The sequence below is a fragment of the Dendropsophus ebraccatus genome, chromosome 1 (assembly GCF_027789765.1).
Source record: "Dendropsophus ebraccatus isolate aDenEbr1 chromosome 1, aDenEbr1.pat, whole genome shotgun sequence".
Lineage (NCBI taxonomy): Eukaryota > Metazoa > Chordata > Amphibia > Anura > Hylidae > Dendropsophus > Dendropsophus ebraccatus.
Window position 1 is genome coordinate 233,725,301 of NC_091454.1, and position 16,443 is coordinate 233,741,743.

The 16,443-nt window shown below is 54.0% G+C and overlaps 1 protein-coding gene across 1 annotated transcript in view; it reads left to right on the plus strand.

Moving 5' to 3' along the window:
• The window catches only part of LOC138772670 (sodium/potassium-transporting ATPase subunit beta-2-like), a 38,851-nt gene that overhangs the window by 13,829 nt on the left and 8,579 nt on the right, over positions 1–16,443 (plus strand). The window contains exons 2-4 of the mRNA XM_069953268.1: positions 1,926–2,054; positions 2,357–2,464; positions 2,540–2,745. Of these exons, the coding sequence (XP_069809369.1) occupies positions 1,926–2,054; positions 2,357–2,464; positions 2,540–2,745 (443 nt within the window). The remainder of the gene's footprint in view (positions 1–1,925; positions 2,055–2,356; positions 2,465–2,539; positions 2,746–16,443) is intronic.

Below are 16,443 nucleotides of genomic sequence, written 5' to 3' on the forward strand. Positions count from 1 at the left end.
TGTTGGGGGTAAGGAGACGCTGGGGTGAGGAGATGCTGGGGGTAAGGAGACGCTGGGGTGAGGTGATGTTGTAGGTAAGGAGATGCTGGGGGTAAGGAGACGCTGGGATGAGGAGACGCTGGGATGAGGAGATGTTGGGGGTAAGGAGACGCTGGGATGAGGAGATGCTGGGGGTAAGGAGACGCTGGTATGAGGAGATGCTGGGGGTAAGGAGACGCTGGGATGAGGAGATGCTGGGGGTAAGGAGACGCTAGGATGAGGTGTTGTTGGGGGTAAGGAGACGCTGGGATGAGGAGATGCTGGGGGTAAGGAGACGCTGGGATGAGGTGATGCTGGGGGTAAGGAGACGCTGGGATGAGGTGATGTTGGGGGTAAGGAGACGCTGGGATGAGGAGATGCTGGGGGTAAGGAGACGCTGGGATGAGGTGATGTTGGCGGTAAGGAGACGCTGGGATGAGGAGATGCTGGGGGTAAGGAGACGCTGGTATGAGGAGATGCTGGGGGTAAGGAGACGCTGGGATGAGGAGATGCTGGGGGTAAGGAGACGCTGGGATGAGGAGATGCTGGGGTAAGGAGACGCTGGGATGAGGAGATGCTGGGGGTAAGGAGACGCTGGGGTGAGGAGATGCTGGGGGTAAGGAGACGCTGGGGGTAAGGAGACGCTGGGGTGAGGAGATGCTGGGGGTAAGGAGACGCTGGGGGTAAGGAGACGCTGGGGTGAGGTGATGTTGGGGGTAAGGAGACGCTGGGATGAGGAGATGTTGGGGGTAAGGAGACGCTGGGATGAGGAGATGTTGGGGGTAAGGAGACGCTGGGAATAAGGAGACGCTGGGGTGAGGAGATGTTGGGGGTAAGGAGACGCTGGGGGTAAGGAGACGCTGGGGTGAGGAGATGCTGGGGGTAAGGAGATGCTGGGGGTAAGGAGACGCTGGGGGTAAGGAGACGCTGGGGTGAGGAAATGTTGGAGGTAAGGAGACGCTGGGGTGAGGAGATGTTGGGGGTAAGGAGACGCTGGGGTGAGGAGATGCTGGGGGTAAGGAGACGCTGGGGTGAGGAGATGCTGGGGGTAAGGAGACACTGGGGTGAGGAGACGCTGGGGTGAGGAGATGCTGGGGGTAAGGAGACGCTGGGGGTAAGGAGACGCTGGGGTGAGGAGATGCTGGGGGTAAGGAGACGCTGAGATGAGGAGATGCTGGGGGTAAGGAGACGCTGGGGTGAGGAGATGCTGGGGGTAAGGAGATGCTGGGGTGAGGAGATGCTGGGGGTAAGGAGACGCTGGGGTGAGGAGATGCTGGGGGTAAGGAGATGCTGGGGTGAGGAGATGCTGGGGGTAAGGAGACGCTGGGGTGAGGAGATGCTGGGGGTGAGGAGACGCTGGGGGTAAGGAGACGCTGGGATGAGGAGATGCTGGGGGTAAGGAGACGCTGGGGGTAAGGAGACGCTGGGGTGAGGAGACGCTGCGGTGAGGAGATGTTGGGGTGAGGTGATGTTGGGGGTAAGGAGACGCTGGGGTAAGGAGACGCTGGGGTAAGGAGACGCTGGGGTGAGGAGATGTTGGGGTGAGGTGATGTTGGGGGTAAGTAGACGCTGGGGTGAGGAGATGTTGGGGTGAGGTGATGTTGGGGGTAAGGAGACGCTGGGATGAGGAGGTGCTGGGGGTAAGGAGACGCTGGGGGTAAGGAGACGCTGGGGTAAGGAGACGCTGGGGTGAGGAGATGTTGGGGTGGCGGCTAAGGACGTCTTACATAAGTGACAGCTATCAGAGTGGGCAGCCGATCCAGGCCCAGCCTTTCCCATTCGCACACATATAGTTATTATTTATTATTATTATTATTTATTAGTTTATTTATTATTATTTATTATTTATTATTATTATTTATTATTTATTATTAGTTATTATGCCTTTAACCCTTTGTTTCTTTCAGCTTTGATTCTTCTCTTTTATTTGGTGTTTTACGCCTTCCTTACGGCTGTGTTCACACTAAGCATGTGGGTGATGTTACAGACCATTGATGAGTATAATCCAACATATTCGGATCGTCTGGCTAATCCCGGTAAGTCTGAGAAGCCTTTGTCTCTAGGTCCCATCTTCCGAGTCTGTGTTGTGGGGTCTCAGGAGCGCCCCCCCCCCCGGACTGAGGTGGAATGGTTCCGTTCTCCTTACACTAACGTCCCTCATCATCTTCATCCATATAAAGCAGCAGATATTGGGCTCAGCAAGGCGTCAGTCCTAGATGGGGTTCTCTATGTGAGGTGGTCAATGGCCGCCCCAGCTCAGGGCAGGATGACTCTTCATACGCTGGTCCCACCTAGTATTATCTCTTCTCCTCTTCTCCTCTTCTCCTCTTCTCCCCAGGGCTCATGATTCGCCCAAAGCTGGATGCACTGGAGATATCATATAGCATGAATACACACAACTCCAGCTGGCAGAAGTATGTGGACGGCCTCAACTCCCTGCTTCAAGGTACTGGCCCAATGATTTCCCAACTCCACCATGCTCCAAGGAAATGGTGATAATAAGACCCTCTTTGCTGTCCAGACTATAACAGGACGGTGCAGGAGGAGAGAGGCGCCGCCTGCCCCCCGGGGTCGTACTTCACACAGGCAGACACAGGAGATGTGAGAAATTACCCAAAGAAAGCATGCCAGTTTCTACGGGACAGTCTGGGGGAATGTTCTGGGATTAACGACCCAACATACGGATATTCCAGTGGGACACCATGTGTGCTCATAAAGATGAACAAGGTGATTCACCATAACCTGTCCACCCCCCGTCTCACCTGTCCACCCCCCGTCTCACCTGTCCACCCCCCCGTCTCACCTGTCCACCCCCCGTCTCACCTGTCCACCCCCCCGTCTCACCTGTCCACCCCCCATCTCACCTGTCCACCCCCCATCTCACCTGTCCACCCCCCCCGTCTCACCTGTCCACCCCCCCCCGTCTCACCTGTCCACCCCCCGTCTCACCTGTCCACCCCCCCCCGTCTCACCTGTCCACCCCCCCTGTCTCACCTGTCCACCCCCCCGTCTCACCTGTCCACCCCCCGTCTCACCTGTCCACCCCCCCGTCTCACCTGTCCACCCCCCATCTCACCTGTCCACCCCCCGTCTCACCTGTCCACCCCCATCTCACCTGTCCACCCCCCGTCTCACCTGTCCACCCCCCCGTCTCACCTGTCCACCCCCCCGTCTCACCTGTCCACCCCCTGTCTCACCTGTCCACCCCCCCTATATCTCACCTGTCCACCCCCCCTATATCTCACCTGTCCGCCCCCCCATCTCACCTGTCCACCCCCCATCTCACCTGTCCACCCCCCGTCTCACCTGTCCACCCCCCCCCCGTCTCACCTGTCCACCCCCCGTCTCACCTGTCCACCCCCCCCGTCTCACCTGTCCACCCCCCCCGTCTCACCTGTCCACCCCCCGTCTCACCTGTCCACCCCCCCGTCTCACCTGTCCACCCCCCGTCTCACCTGTCCACCCCCCCGTCTCACCTGTCCACCCCCCCCCCCCCGTCTCACCTGTCCACCCCCCGTCTCACCTGTCCACCCCCCCGTCTCACCTGTCCACCCCCCGTCTCACCTGTCCACCCCCCCGTCTCACCTGTCCACCCCCCGTCTCACCTGTCCACCCCCCCGTCTCACCTGTCCACCCCCCCGTCTCACCTGTCCACCCCCCCGTCTCACCTGTCCACCCCCCCGTCTCACCTGTCCACCATATCTCCCTCACCTATATACCTGCTCCCTGTGTATACCTTATATCCCTCTTCTATATACCTACTCCCTGCCTGCCCAATACATCTCCATCACCTATATACCTGTTCCCTACACACCTACTCCCTGCACCCTGTTCTTCATGGAAGGTAAGTATAACAGTATAAGTTGTGTATACATTAGTGTTATGTGACCTTTCTGCATGTGTTATATGTGTATTGGATTAGCAGATAGGCGAGTGGATGTTAGTTTTTATTTTTTATCATTGACATAATAATGACATTATATCACCAGCTGTGCCAGTATACTGCCATATCACCAGCTGTGCCTGTATACTGCCATTATATCACCAGCTGTGCCCGTATACTGCCATAATATCACCAGCTGTGCCCGTATACTGCCATAATGTCACCAGCTGTGCCTGTATATTGCCATAATATCACCAGCTGTGCCCGTATACTGCCATAACATCACCAGCTGTGCCCGTATACTGCCATAATATCACCAGCTGTGCCCGTATACTGCCATAATATCACCAGCTGTGCCCGTATACTGCCATAATATCACCAGCTGTGCCTGTATACTGCCATAATATCACCAGCTGCGCCCGTATACTGCCATTATATCACCAGCTGTGCCCCTATACCGCCATAATATCACCAGCTGTGCCCGTATACTGCCATAATATCACCAGCTGTGCCTGTATACTGCCATAATATCACCAGCTGTGCCCGTATACTGCCATAATATCACCAGCTGTGCCCGTATACTGCCATAATATCACCAGCTGTGCCCGTATACTGCCATAATATCACCAGCTGTGCCCGTATACTGCCATAATATCACCAGCTGTGCCTGTATACTGCCATAATATCACCAGCTGCGCCCGTATACTGCCATTATATCACCAGCTGTGCCCCTATACCGCCATAATATCACCAGCTGTGCCCGTATACTGCCATAATATCACCAGCTGTGCCTGTATACTGCCATAATATCACCAGCTGTGCCCGTATACTGCCATAACATCACCAGCTGTGCCCGTATACTGCCATAATATCACCAGCTGTGCCCGTATACTGCCATAATATCACCAGCTGTGCCCGTATACTGCCATAATATCACCAGCTGTGCCTGTATACTGCCATAATATCACCAGCTGTGCCCGTATACTGCCATAATATCACCAGCTGTGCCTGTATACTGCCATAATATCACCAGCTGTGCCCGTATACTGCCATAATATCACCAGCTGTGCCCGTATACTGCCATTATATCACCAGCTGTGCCCGTATACTGCCATATTATCACCAGTTGTGCCCGTATACTGCCATTATATCACCAGCTGTGCCTGTATACTGCCATTATATCACCAGCTGTGCCCCTATACTGCCATATCACCAGCTGTGCCTGTATACTGCCATTATATCACCAGCTGTGCCCGTATACTGCCATAATATCACCAGCTGTGCCCGTATACTGCCATTATATCACCAGCTGTGCCCGTATACTGCCTAATGTCACCAGCTGTGCCTGTATATTGCCATAATATTACCAGCTGTGCCCGTATACTGCCATAATATCACCAGCTGTGCCCGTATACTGCCATAACATCACCAGCTGTGCCCGTATACTGCCATAATATCACCAGCTGTGCCCGTATACTGCCATAACATCACCAGCTGTGCCCGTATACTGCCATAATATCACCAGCTGTGCCCGTATACTGCCATAATATCACCAGCTGTGCCCGTATACTGCCATAATATCACCAGCTGTGCCTGTATACTGCCATAATATCACCAGCTGTGCCCCTATACCGCCATAATATCACCAGCTGTGCCCGTATACTGCCATAATATCACCAGCTGTGCCCGTATACTGCCATTATATCACCAGCTGTGCCCGTATACTGCCATATTATCACCAGTTGTGCCCGTATACTGCCATTATATCACCAGCTGTGCCCCTATACTGCCATATCACCAGCTGTGCCCATATACTGCCATAATATCACCAGCTGTGCCCGTATACTGCCATAATATCACCAGCTCTGCCCTATACTGCCATTATATCAACAGCTGTGCCCGTATACTGCCATAAAATCACCAGCTATGCCCGTATACTGCCTAATGTCACCAGCTGTGCCCCTATACCGCCATAATATCACCAGCTGTGCCCGTATACTGCCATAATATCACCAGCTCTGCCCTATACTGCCATTATATCAACAGCTGTGCCCGTATACTGCCATAAAATCACCAGCTATGCCCGTATACTGCCATAATTTCACCAGCTGTGCCCCTATACCGCCATAATATCACCAGCTGTGCCCGTATACTGCCATAATATCACCAGCTCTGCCCTATACTGCCATTATATCAACAGCTGTGCCCGTATACTGCCATAAAATCACCAGCTATGCCCGTATACTGCCATTATATCACCAGCTGTGCCTGTATACTGTATTCTTCCATCATATCACCAGCTGTGCCTGTATACTGTATTCTTCCATCATATCACCAGCTGTGCCCGTATACTGCCATAATATCACCAGCTCTGCCCTATACTGCCATTATATCAACAGCTGTGCCCGTATACTGCCATAATATCACCAGCTCTGCCCTATACTGCCATTATATCACCAGCTGTGCCCGTATACTGCCATAAAATCACCAGCTATGCCCGTATACTGCCATAATTTCACCAGCTGTGCCCCTATACCGCCATAATATCACCAGCTGTGCCCGTATACTGCCATTATATCACCAGCTGTGCCTGTATACTGTATTCTTCCATCATATCACCAGCTGTGCCTGTATACTGTATTCTTCCATCATATCACCAGCTGTGCCCATATACTGTATTCTTCCATCATATCACCAGCTGTGCCTGTATACTGTATTCTTCCATCATATCACCAGCTGTGCCTGTATACTGTATTCTTCCATAATATCACCAGCTGTGCCCGTATACTGCCATTATATCACCAGCTGTGCCTGTATACTGTATTCTTCCATCATATCACCAGCTGTGCCTGTATACTGTATTCTTCCATCATATCACCAGCTGTGCCTGTATACTGTATTCTTCCATCATATCACCAGCTGTGCCTGTATACTGTATTCTTCCATCATATCACCAGCTGTGCCTGTATACTGTATTCTTCCATCATATCACCAGCTGTGCCTGTATACTGTATTCTTCCATCATATCACCAGCTGTGCCTGTATACTGTATTCTTCCATCATATCACTAGCTGTGTGCCTGTAGACTATACACTGCCATAATATCACCCATTATGTGCCTGTATACTGTCCTTCGGGGAACAACTCTCCAGGCCACTGGCACCCATATCAGCAGCTGCCAACCTGCAGAGTACTTGATATATACACTTACATTTACAGCACTTGCTTTGGCAACATGTACATGCAAGAGAATGCCCCAGTATATACATAGTCTGTTTATACTGTCGTAGCGCAGTGTCTGGGTCTCCTCCCTGTATACAGGCATTAAACTGTCACAGTATACAGACACTGGCACATCTCCTCTAGAGTGGGGAGGGGTTACTGCAGGAAAGAGTAGGGATAGGTACAAATAGATTTTAGCAAATCGAGATTTAAATCCAGAATCATCCAAAATGTTGTAAAAATCAGATTTTATTTTTTTGGACACATTGCTCAGCGGAGCAGGACAGGTAAGTATACCGCACTGTTGTTTCCCACGCAGCCCCGACAGCATTGTCGACCCCTTTAAAGGGCTACTCCGGGCAAAATGTATTTGTAAATATGTTATTACAACAGGAAAGTTATACAAATCCCTAATAGCACTATATGTGCATTTCCCATAATCAGTGTATATTTCCCTCAATTTAGTAGGTCAGGCAGGCTCACTTCCTTAAAAAACTTGTGACGTCACGTCTCAAGTGTAGCTTCCAGCAGGGGGCGCATGAAGAAGTATAGAATTAGAATAGACGTCTTCTCCCTCCCATCCCACTGCCTGTCTCCCTCCCCGCTCCTATTACACCTGCTGGCCGGTTCCAGGCAGCGGGGTGAGCCCTCCTTATCTGACGCTCACCCCGCTGCGGAGGACCCTCCTGCACCTCCACAGGACCCACCTGCACAGGACCGGGCGGCAAAAGGGACAGGTGCAGAGGGGGACAGACTTAGACCGGGACCGAGCGCTGGGTGAGCGCTCCTCCAGCAGGAAACTATGGTGCAAAGTGTCCCACTCAAATATGTGGGGCAGGGGGGAGGTGCAGGAGCGCTCACCCCGCCGGCACTGGGCGGCGGGGTAAGAGATGATGTGCACGGGGGAGACAGGCTCACAGGACGGGAGGTGCAGGAGGGTCCTCCGCAGCCGGGTGAGCGTCAGATAAGGAGGGCTCACCCCGCTGCCTGGAACCGGCCAGCAGGTGTAATAGGAGCGGGGAGGGAGACAGGCAGTGGGATGGGAGGGAGAAGACGTCTATTCTAATTCTATACTTCTTCATGCGCCCCCTGCCGGAAGCTACACTTGAGACGTGACGTCACAAGTTTTATAAGGAAGTGAGCCTGCCTGACCTACTAAATTGAGGGAAATATACACTGATTATGGGAAATGCACATATAGTGCTATTAGGGATTTGTATAACTTTCCTGTTGTAATAACATATTTACAAATACATTTTGCCCGGAGTAGCCCTTTAAGGCTGTATTGTTTGGTACCAATGCTTAGAAATACTCTGTGCATGTACAATATCTGGGCACTTTTAAAGGGAACTAATCAGCCCGATTTGCATAAAGCTGCTGTTCAGCTTGTGGGAGATCCTGTCATCGCTCTCTGCCTGTCAGCGCACTCGGAGGGGATGATTGACAGGCAGAGAGGTTGGTTACTGGAGGTAAGTAGACACGGGCGGGGAGCTGCCCAGACGACTACCTCCCTTTTTGCTGTGATAAAGCTGCCGCAGCCGTGGACAGTGTGGGGTTGTGACCCACCTGGACTATCGGTACCGACAGCCACAGAAAGGGGAGATAACCCAAGGATGTGGGATCTACTATCTAGGGGCCTGAGCAATGCTTAGTTTTTCTATTTGTATATCGCACACAGATTCCGCAGCACTTAACATAGTTTTGCCAATTATTGCTCCCTGTCCCCAATAGGGCTCACAATCTAACTCCACCTATCTGTATGTTTTGGGGAAACCGGAGTACCCGGAGGAAACCCAGGCAAACAGAGAGAACATACAAACTCTTTGCAGATGTTGCCCTTGGTGGGATTTGAACCCAGGACCCCAGCGCTTTATAGAATGCTTTATAGCAGTGCTTCTCAAACTGTGAGGCGCCCCCTAGTGGCTGGTGAGCTGGTGAATCCTTTCCCTGACAGCAACAATCTCTGCTATAGAAACATTATAGACTCGTGTTGTACTTATTTATGTTATACAGAGATTAGGAGACAAATGGAGGGGAGACTGAGCCATAGGTTTTATATTTGTATGGACTAATATCATAGATGGTGAGGTCCCAGCATCCTCTGGGTCAGTCTGGTGAGGTCCCAGCATCCTCTGGGTCAGTCTGGTCAGGTCCCAGCATCCTCTGGGTCAGTCTGGTCAGGTCCCAGCATCCTCCTGGTCAGTCTGGTGAGGCCCCAGCATCCTCCTGGTCAGTCTGGTGAGGTCCCAGCATCCTCTGGGTCAGTCTGGTCAGTCCCCAGCATCCTCTGGGTCAGTCTGGTCAGGCCCCAGCATCCTCTGGGTCAGTCTGGTGAGGTCCCAGCATCCTCTGGGTCAGTCTGGTGAGGTCCCAGCATCCTCTGGGTCAGTCTGGTGAGGCCCCAGCATCCTCTGGGTCAGTCTGGTGAGGTCCCAGCATCCTCTTGGTCAGTCTGGTCAGGTCCCAGCATCCTCTGGGTCAGTCTGGTGAGGTCCCAGCATCCTCTTGGTCAGTCTGGTGAGGTCCCAGCATCCTCTGGGTCAGTCTGGTGAGGTCCCAGCATCCTCTGGGTCAGTCTGGTGAGGTCCCAGCATCCTCCTGGTCAGTCTGGTCAGGTCCCAGCATCCTCTGGGTCAGTCTGGTCAGGCCCCCAGCATCCTCTGGGTCAGTCTGGTCAGGTCCCAGCATCCTCTGGGTCAGTCTGGTGAGGCCCCAGCATCCTCTGGGTCAGTCTGGTCAGGCCCCAGCATCCTCTGGGTCAGTCTGGTGAGGTCCCAGCATCCTTTGGGTCAGTCTGGTGAGGCCCCAGCATCCTCTGGGTCAGTCTGGTCAGGTCCCAGCATCCTCTGGGTCAGTCTGGTGAGGCCCCAGCATCCTCTGGGTCAGTCTGGTGAGGCCCCAGCATCCTCTGGGTCAGTCTGGTGAGGTCCCAGCATCCTCTTGGTCAGTCTGGTCAGGTCCCAGCATCCTCTGGGTCAGTCTGGTGAGGTCCCAGCATCCTCTTGGTCAGTCTGGTGAGGTCCCAGCATCCTCTGGGTCAGTCTGGTGAGGTCCCAGCATCCTCTGGGTCAGTCTGGTGAGGTCCCAGCATCCTCCTGGTCAGTCTGGTCAGGTCCCAGCATCCTCTGGGTCAGTCTGGTCAGGCCCCCAGCATCCTCTGGGTCAGTCTGGTCAGGTCCCAGCATCCTCTGGGTCAGTCTGGTGAGGCCCCAGCATCCTCTGGGTCAGTCTGGTCAGGCCCCAGCATCCTCTGGGTCAGTCTGGTGAGGTCCCAGCATCCTCTGGGTCAGTCTGGTGAGGCCCCAGCATCCTCTGGGTCAGTCTGGTCAGGTCCCAGCATCCTCTGGGTCAGTCTGGTGAGGTCCCAGCATCCTCTGGGTCAGTCTGGTCAGGCCCCGGCATCCTCTGGGTCAGTCTGGTGAGGCCCCAGCATCCTCTGGGTCAGTCTGGTCAGGCCCCAGCATCCTCTGGGTCAGTCTGGTGAGGCCCCGGCATCCTCCTGGTCAGTCTGGTGAGGTCCCAGCATCCTCTGGGTCAGTCTGGTGAGGCCCAGGCATCATTTTGTCTGTTGGGTGAGGCCCCAGCATCCTCTGGGTCAGTCTGGTGAGGTCCCAGCATCCTTTGGGTCAGTCTGGTGAGGCCCCAGCATCCTCTGGGTCAGTCTGGTGAGGTCCCAGCATCCTTTGGGTCAGTCTGGTGAGGCCCCAGCATCCTCTGGGTCAGTCTGGTGAGGTCCCAGCATCCTCTGGGTCAGTCTGGTGAGGCCCCAGCATCCTCTGGGTCAGTCTGGTCAGGCCCCAGCATCCTCTGGGTCAGTCTGGTGAGGTCCCAGCATCCTTTGGGTCAGTCTGGTGAGGTCCCAGCATCCTCTGGGTCAGTCTGGTGAGGTCCCAGCATCCTCTGGGTCAGTCTGGTCAGGCCCCGGCATCCTCTGGGTCAGTCTGGTGAGGCCCCAGCATCCTCTGGGTCAGTCTGGTGAGGCCCAGGCATCATTTTGTCTGTTGGGTGAGGCTCCAGTAGAAAAAGTTTGAGAAGCGCTGCTTTATACAATAGCTGATAGCAGATTGTAGACTTTACAACTCAGAAGCTGTACTGAGGACCCTTAGAGTAGTAGAGTTGGTACTGCATGTTCAGAGTAGCGGAGAGGAGTAGGTTGTGAGAGTCCAAACCCAAGTAGTAATGTGCTCTGCCGGAACTTTAGAAGAAGTATTAATACTGAAGGCTTGAAATTAGAAATTTTAATTGTACCCATGTTTCGACCTTTACCACCTTTTGCCCACCAGTGTCGGGTGACCCATCCTATGAGGGTGACACAAGCCCCAGACCTTGTTACTTGGTTTAAGCAGAGTGGCCAAGGTTTCCTAGTTACACCCATGCTGTGAGATAGAGTACGTAGGCATGTAGCAACTTTGCTCTATCCGGATCAGTTCCTCTTGTTATCAGGACACTGTCCTGTGCTTTTAGACTTGTACTCAGCATGGGTTGGGGTTTCTCTGATTTGTCCTCTCCTTGGAGTAGCTTAACACTGCATAGTAGAAGTGCTGCTTTCAAGAAACTGGTGTCTGCGTCTCCCATGTGCGTCTGTTCATTACCACCGACTAGACTGCTCCGCGGACACTGATTAAGACTGCGGACTAGTTCTGGAATGGGGACCTGCCAAAGCCAGAGCCCAGATGGACCACAGCAGGGACCAACTTGTTTTGCATCTTCTCTGCTCAACAACCAGACTAAGACTGACTACTAAGAGGGGCTGTATACTTCCTCTCCACATGTGACAACTTCCTACAGGAGGTGTAATATCCCCTGTGAGACGAAAGCATAGAAAGAAAGGCCCTCAGGGATAGGTAGAGAAGAAAAGAAGGTTCTAATTGGTGTATAGATCACAATAACCATTTAGTTAGTTGCAGCTGTGCAAAATACAAGTACAGTTACATACAATAGCGGCATCTTGTGGCAAAACCTAGGTACTACTTCATTACCACAGTTACTTGAAGTGCAGGCTTTTGTGAGGGGTGTAACATACTAGCAACACCCGTGGTGGGACACCACCCTTCCTTCTATCTTTTACACCTCACGTCTCCCATCCCTCATCCTATCTCTCACACCCCCATCTCCCGTCTTTTATCCTATCTGTCTCCCCCCTGTCTCCTGTCCTTCATCCTACCTCTCCGTCTCCTGTTCTTCATCCTATCACTTCCCTGTCTCCTGTCCTTCATCCTCTCACACCCCCATCTCCCGTTCTTCATCCTATCTCTTCCCCCTGTCTCCTGTCCTTTATCCTATCTCTTCCCCCTGTCTCCTGTCCCTCATCCTATCTCTCCTGTCCTTCATCCTATCTCTTCCCCCTGTCTCCTGTCCCTCATCCTATCTCTCCTGTCCTTCATCCTATCTCTTCCCCCTGTCTCCTATCCTTCATACTATCTCTCCTGTCCTTCATACTATCTCTTCCCCGTCTCCTATCCTTCATCCTATCTCTCCTGTCCTTCATCCTATCTCTTCCCCCTGTCTCCTATCCTTCATCCTATCTCTTCCCCCTGTCTCCTATCCTTCATTCTATCTCTTCCCCGTCTCCCGTCATTCATCCTATCTCTTCCCCCTGTCTCCCGTCCCTCATCCTATCTCTTCCCCTGTCTCCCGTCCCTCATCCTATCTCTTCTGTCCCTCATCCTCTTTCCCCATCTCCCATCCCTCATCCTATCTCTTCCCCCGTCTCCCGTTCTTCATCCTATCTCTTCCCCCTGTCTCCCGTCCCTCATCCTATCTCATGCCCCTGTCTCCTGTCCCTCATCCTATCTCTTCCCCCCGTCTCCTGTCCCTCATCTTATCTCTCCCGTCCCTCATCCTATCTCTTCCCCCCCGTCTCCTGTCCCTCTTCCTATCTCTTCCCCCTGTCTCCTGTCCCTCATCTTATCTCTTCCCCCATCTCCCGTCCCTCATCCTATCTCTTCCCCCTGTCTCCCATCCCTCATCCTATCTATTCCCCCTGTCCCACATCCCTCATCCTAACTCTTCCCAATGTCTCCCGTCCCTCATCCTATCTCTTCCTTCCATCTCCTGTCCTTCATCCTATCTCTTCCCCCCCCGTCTCCTGTCCCTCATCCTGTCTCTTCCGCCCCTCATCCTATCTCTGCCGCCCCTCATCCTATCTCTCCCGCCCCTCATCCTATCTCTTCCCCCCCGTATCCCATCCCTCATCCTATCTCTTCCCCCCCAACTCTCATCCCTCATCCTATCTCTTCCCCGTCTCCCATCCTTCATCCTATCTCTTCCCCCTGTCTCCCGTTCCTCATCCTATCTCTTCCCCCCATCTCCCATCCCTCATCCTATCTCTTCCCCCTGTCTCCTGTCCTTCATCCTATCTCTTCCCCCTGTCTCCCATCCCTCATCCTAACTCTTCCCCCGTCTCCTGTCCTTCATCCTATCTCTCCTGTCCCTCATCCTATCTCTTCCCTCCGTCTCCTGTCCCTCATCCTATCTCTTCCCTCCATCTCCCGTCCCTCATCCTATCTCTTCCCCCCCCCGTCTCCCATCCCTCATCCTATCTCTTCCCCCTGTCTCCTGTCCTTCATCCTATCTCTTCCCTCCGTCTCCCGCCCCTCATCCTATCTCTTCCCCCCCGTCTCCCATCCCTCATCCTATCTCTTCCCCCTGTCTGCTGTCCTTCATCCTAACTCTTGTCTCTGTCTCCTGTCCCTCATCCTATGTCTCCCGCCCCTCATCCTATCTCTTCCCCCTGTCTCCCGTCCCTCATCCTATCTCTTCCTCCCGTCTCCCGTCCCTCATCCTATCTCTTCCCTCCGTCTCCCGTCCCTCATCCTAATTCTTCCCCCTGTCTCCCGTCCCTCATCCTATCTCTTCCCCCTGTCTCCCATCCCTCATCCTAACTCTTCTCCCCGTCTCCTGTCCCTCATCCTATCTCTTCCCCCTGTCTCCCATCCCTCATCCTAACTCTTCTCCCCGTCTCCTGTCCTTCATCCTATCTCTCCCCCCCGTCTCCCATCCCTCATCCTAACTCTTCCCCCCATCTCCTGTCCCTCATCCTATCTCTCCCATCCCTCATCCTATCTCTTCCCCCTGTCTCCCGCCCCTCATCCTATCTCTTCCCCCCCCCGTCTCCTGTGCCTCATCCTATCTCTCCCCCCCCGTGTCTCCTGTCCCTCATCCTATCTCTCCCGCCCTTCATCCTATCTCTTCCCCCGTCTCCTGTCCCTCATCCTATCTCTTCCCCCCTGTCTCCCATCCCTCATCCTATCTCTTCCCCTATCTCCTGTCCCTCATCCTATCTCTCCTGTCCCTCATCCTATCTCTTCCCTCAGTCTCCTGTCCCTCATCCTATCTCTTCCCCCCTGTCTCCCGTCCCTCATCCTATCTCTTCCCCTGTCTCCCATCCCTCATCCTATCTCTTCTGTCCCTCATCCTCTTTCCCCATCTCCCATCCCTCATCCTATCTCTTCCCCCCTGTCTCCCGTTCTTCATCCTATCTCTTCCCCCTGTCTCCCGTCCCTCATCCTATCTCTTGCCCCTGTCTCCTGTCCCTCATCCTATCTCTCCTGTCCCTCATCCTATCTCTTCCCCCCTATCTCCCGTCCCTCATCCTATCTCTTCCCCCCTGTCTCCCGTCCCTCATCCTATCTCTTCCCCCCTGTCTCCCGTCCCTCATCCTATCTCTTCCCCCGTCTCCTGTCCCTCATCCTATCTCTTCCCCCCGTCTCCTGTCCCTCATCTTATCTCTCCCGTCCCTCATCCTATCTCTTCCCCCCCGTCTCCTGTCCCTCTTCCTATCTCTTCCCCCTGTCTCCTGTCCCTCATCCTATCTCTTCCCTCCGTCTCCCGTCCCTCATCCTATCTCTTCCCTCCGTCTCCCATCCCTCATCCTATCTCTTCCCCCCCGTCTCCTGTCCCTCATCCTATCTCTTCCCCCCGTCTCCCGTCCCTCATCCTATCTCTTCCCCCCGTCTCCCGTCCCTCATACTATCTCTTCCCCCCGTCTCCCGTCCCTCATCCTATCTCTTCCCTCCGTCTCCCGTCCCTCATCCTATCTCTTCCCCCCGTCTCCTGTCCCTCATCCTATCTCTCCCATCCCTCATCCTATCTCTTCCCCCCCGTCTCCCGTCCCTCATCCTATCTCTTCCCTCCGTCTCCCATCCCTCATCCTATCTCTTCCCTCCGTCTCCCATCCCTCATCCTATCTCTTCCCTCCGTCTCCCATCCCTCATCCTATCTCTTCCCCCCGTCTCCCATCCCTCATCCTATCTCTTCCCCCCCGTCTCCTGTCCCTCATCCTATCTCTTCCCCCCCGTCTCCTGTCCCTCATCCTATCTCTCCTGTCCCTCATTCTATTTCTCCTGTCCCTCATCCTATCTCTCCTGTCCCTCATCCTATCTCTTCCCCCCTGTCTCCTGTCCCTCATCCTATCTCTCCTGTCCCTCATCCTATCTCTTCCCTCCGTCTCCCATCCCTCATCCTATCTCTTCCCCCCCGTCTCCTGTCCCTCATCCTATCTCTTCCCTCCGTCTCCCGTCCCTCATCCTATCTCTTCCCTCCGTCTCCCATCCCTCATCCTATCTCTTCCCTCCGTCTCCCATCCCTCATCCTATCTCTTCCCTCCGTCTCCCGTCCCTCATCCTATCTCTTCCCTCCGTCTCCCATCCCTCATCCTATCTCTTCCCTCCGTCTCCCATCCCTCATCCTATCTCTTCCCTCCGTCTCCCATCCCTCATCCTATCTCTTCCCTCCGTCTCCCATCCCTCATCCTATCTCTTCCCCCCCGTCTCCTGTCCCTCATCCTATCTCTCCTGTCCCTCATCCTATCTCTTCCCCCCCGTCTCCTGTCCCTCATCCTATCTCTCCTGTCCCTCATCCTATCTCTTCCCTCCGTCTCCCATCCCTCATCCTATCTCTTCCCTCCGTCTCCCATCCCTCATCCTATCTCTTCCCCCTGTCTCCGGTCTTTCATCCTATCTCTCCCCCCCCCCTCTCCTGTCCCTCATCCTATCTCTCCTGTCCCTCATCCTATCTCTTCCCTCCGTCTCCCATCCCTCATCCTATCTCTTCCCTCCGTCTCCCATCCCTCATCCTATCTCTTCCCTCCGTCTCCCATCCCTCATCCTATATCTTCCCTCCGTCTCCCGTCCCTTATCCTATCACTTCCCTCCGTCTCCCATCCCTCATCCTATCTCTTCCCTCCGTCTCCCGTTCCTCATCCTATCTCTTCCCCCGTCTCCTGTCCCTCATCCTATCTCTTCCCTCCCTGTCTCCTGTCCCTCATCCTATCTCTTCCCTCCGTCTCCCATCCCTCATCCTATCTCTTCCCCCCCCCC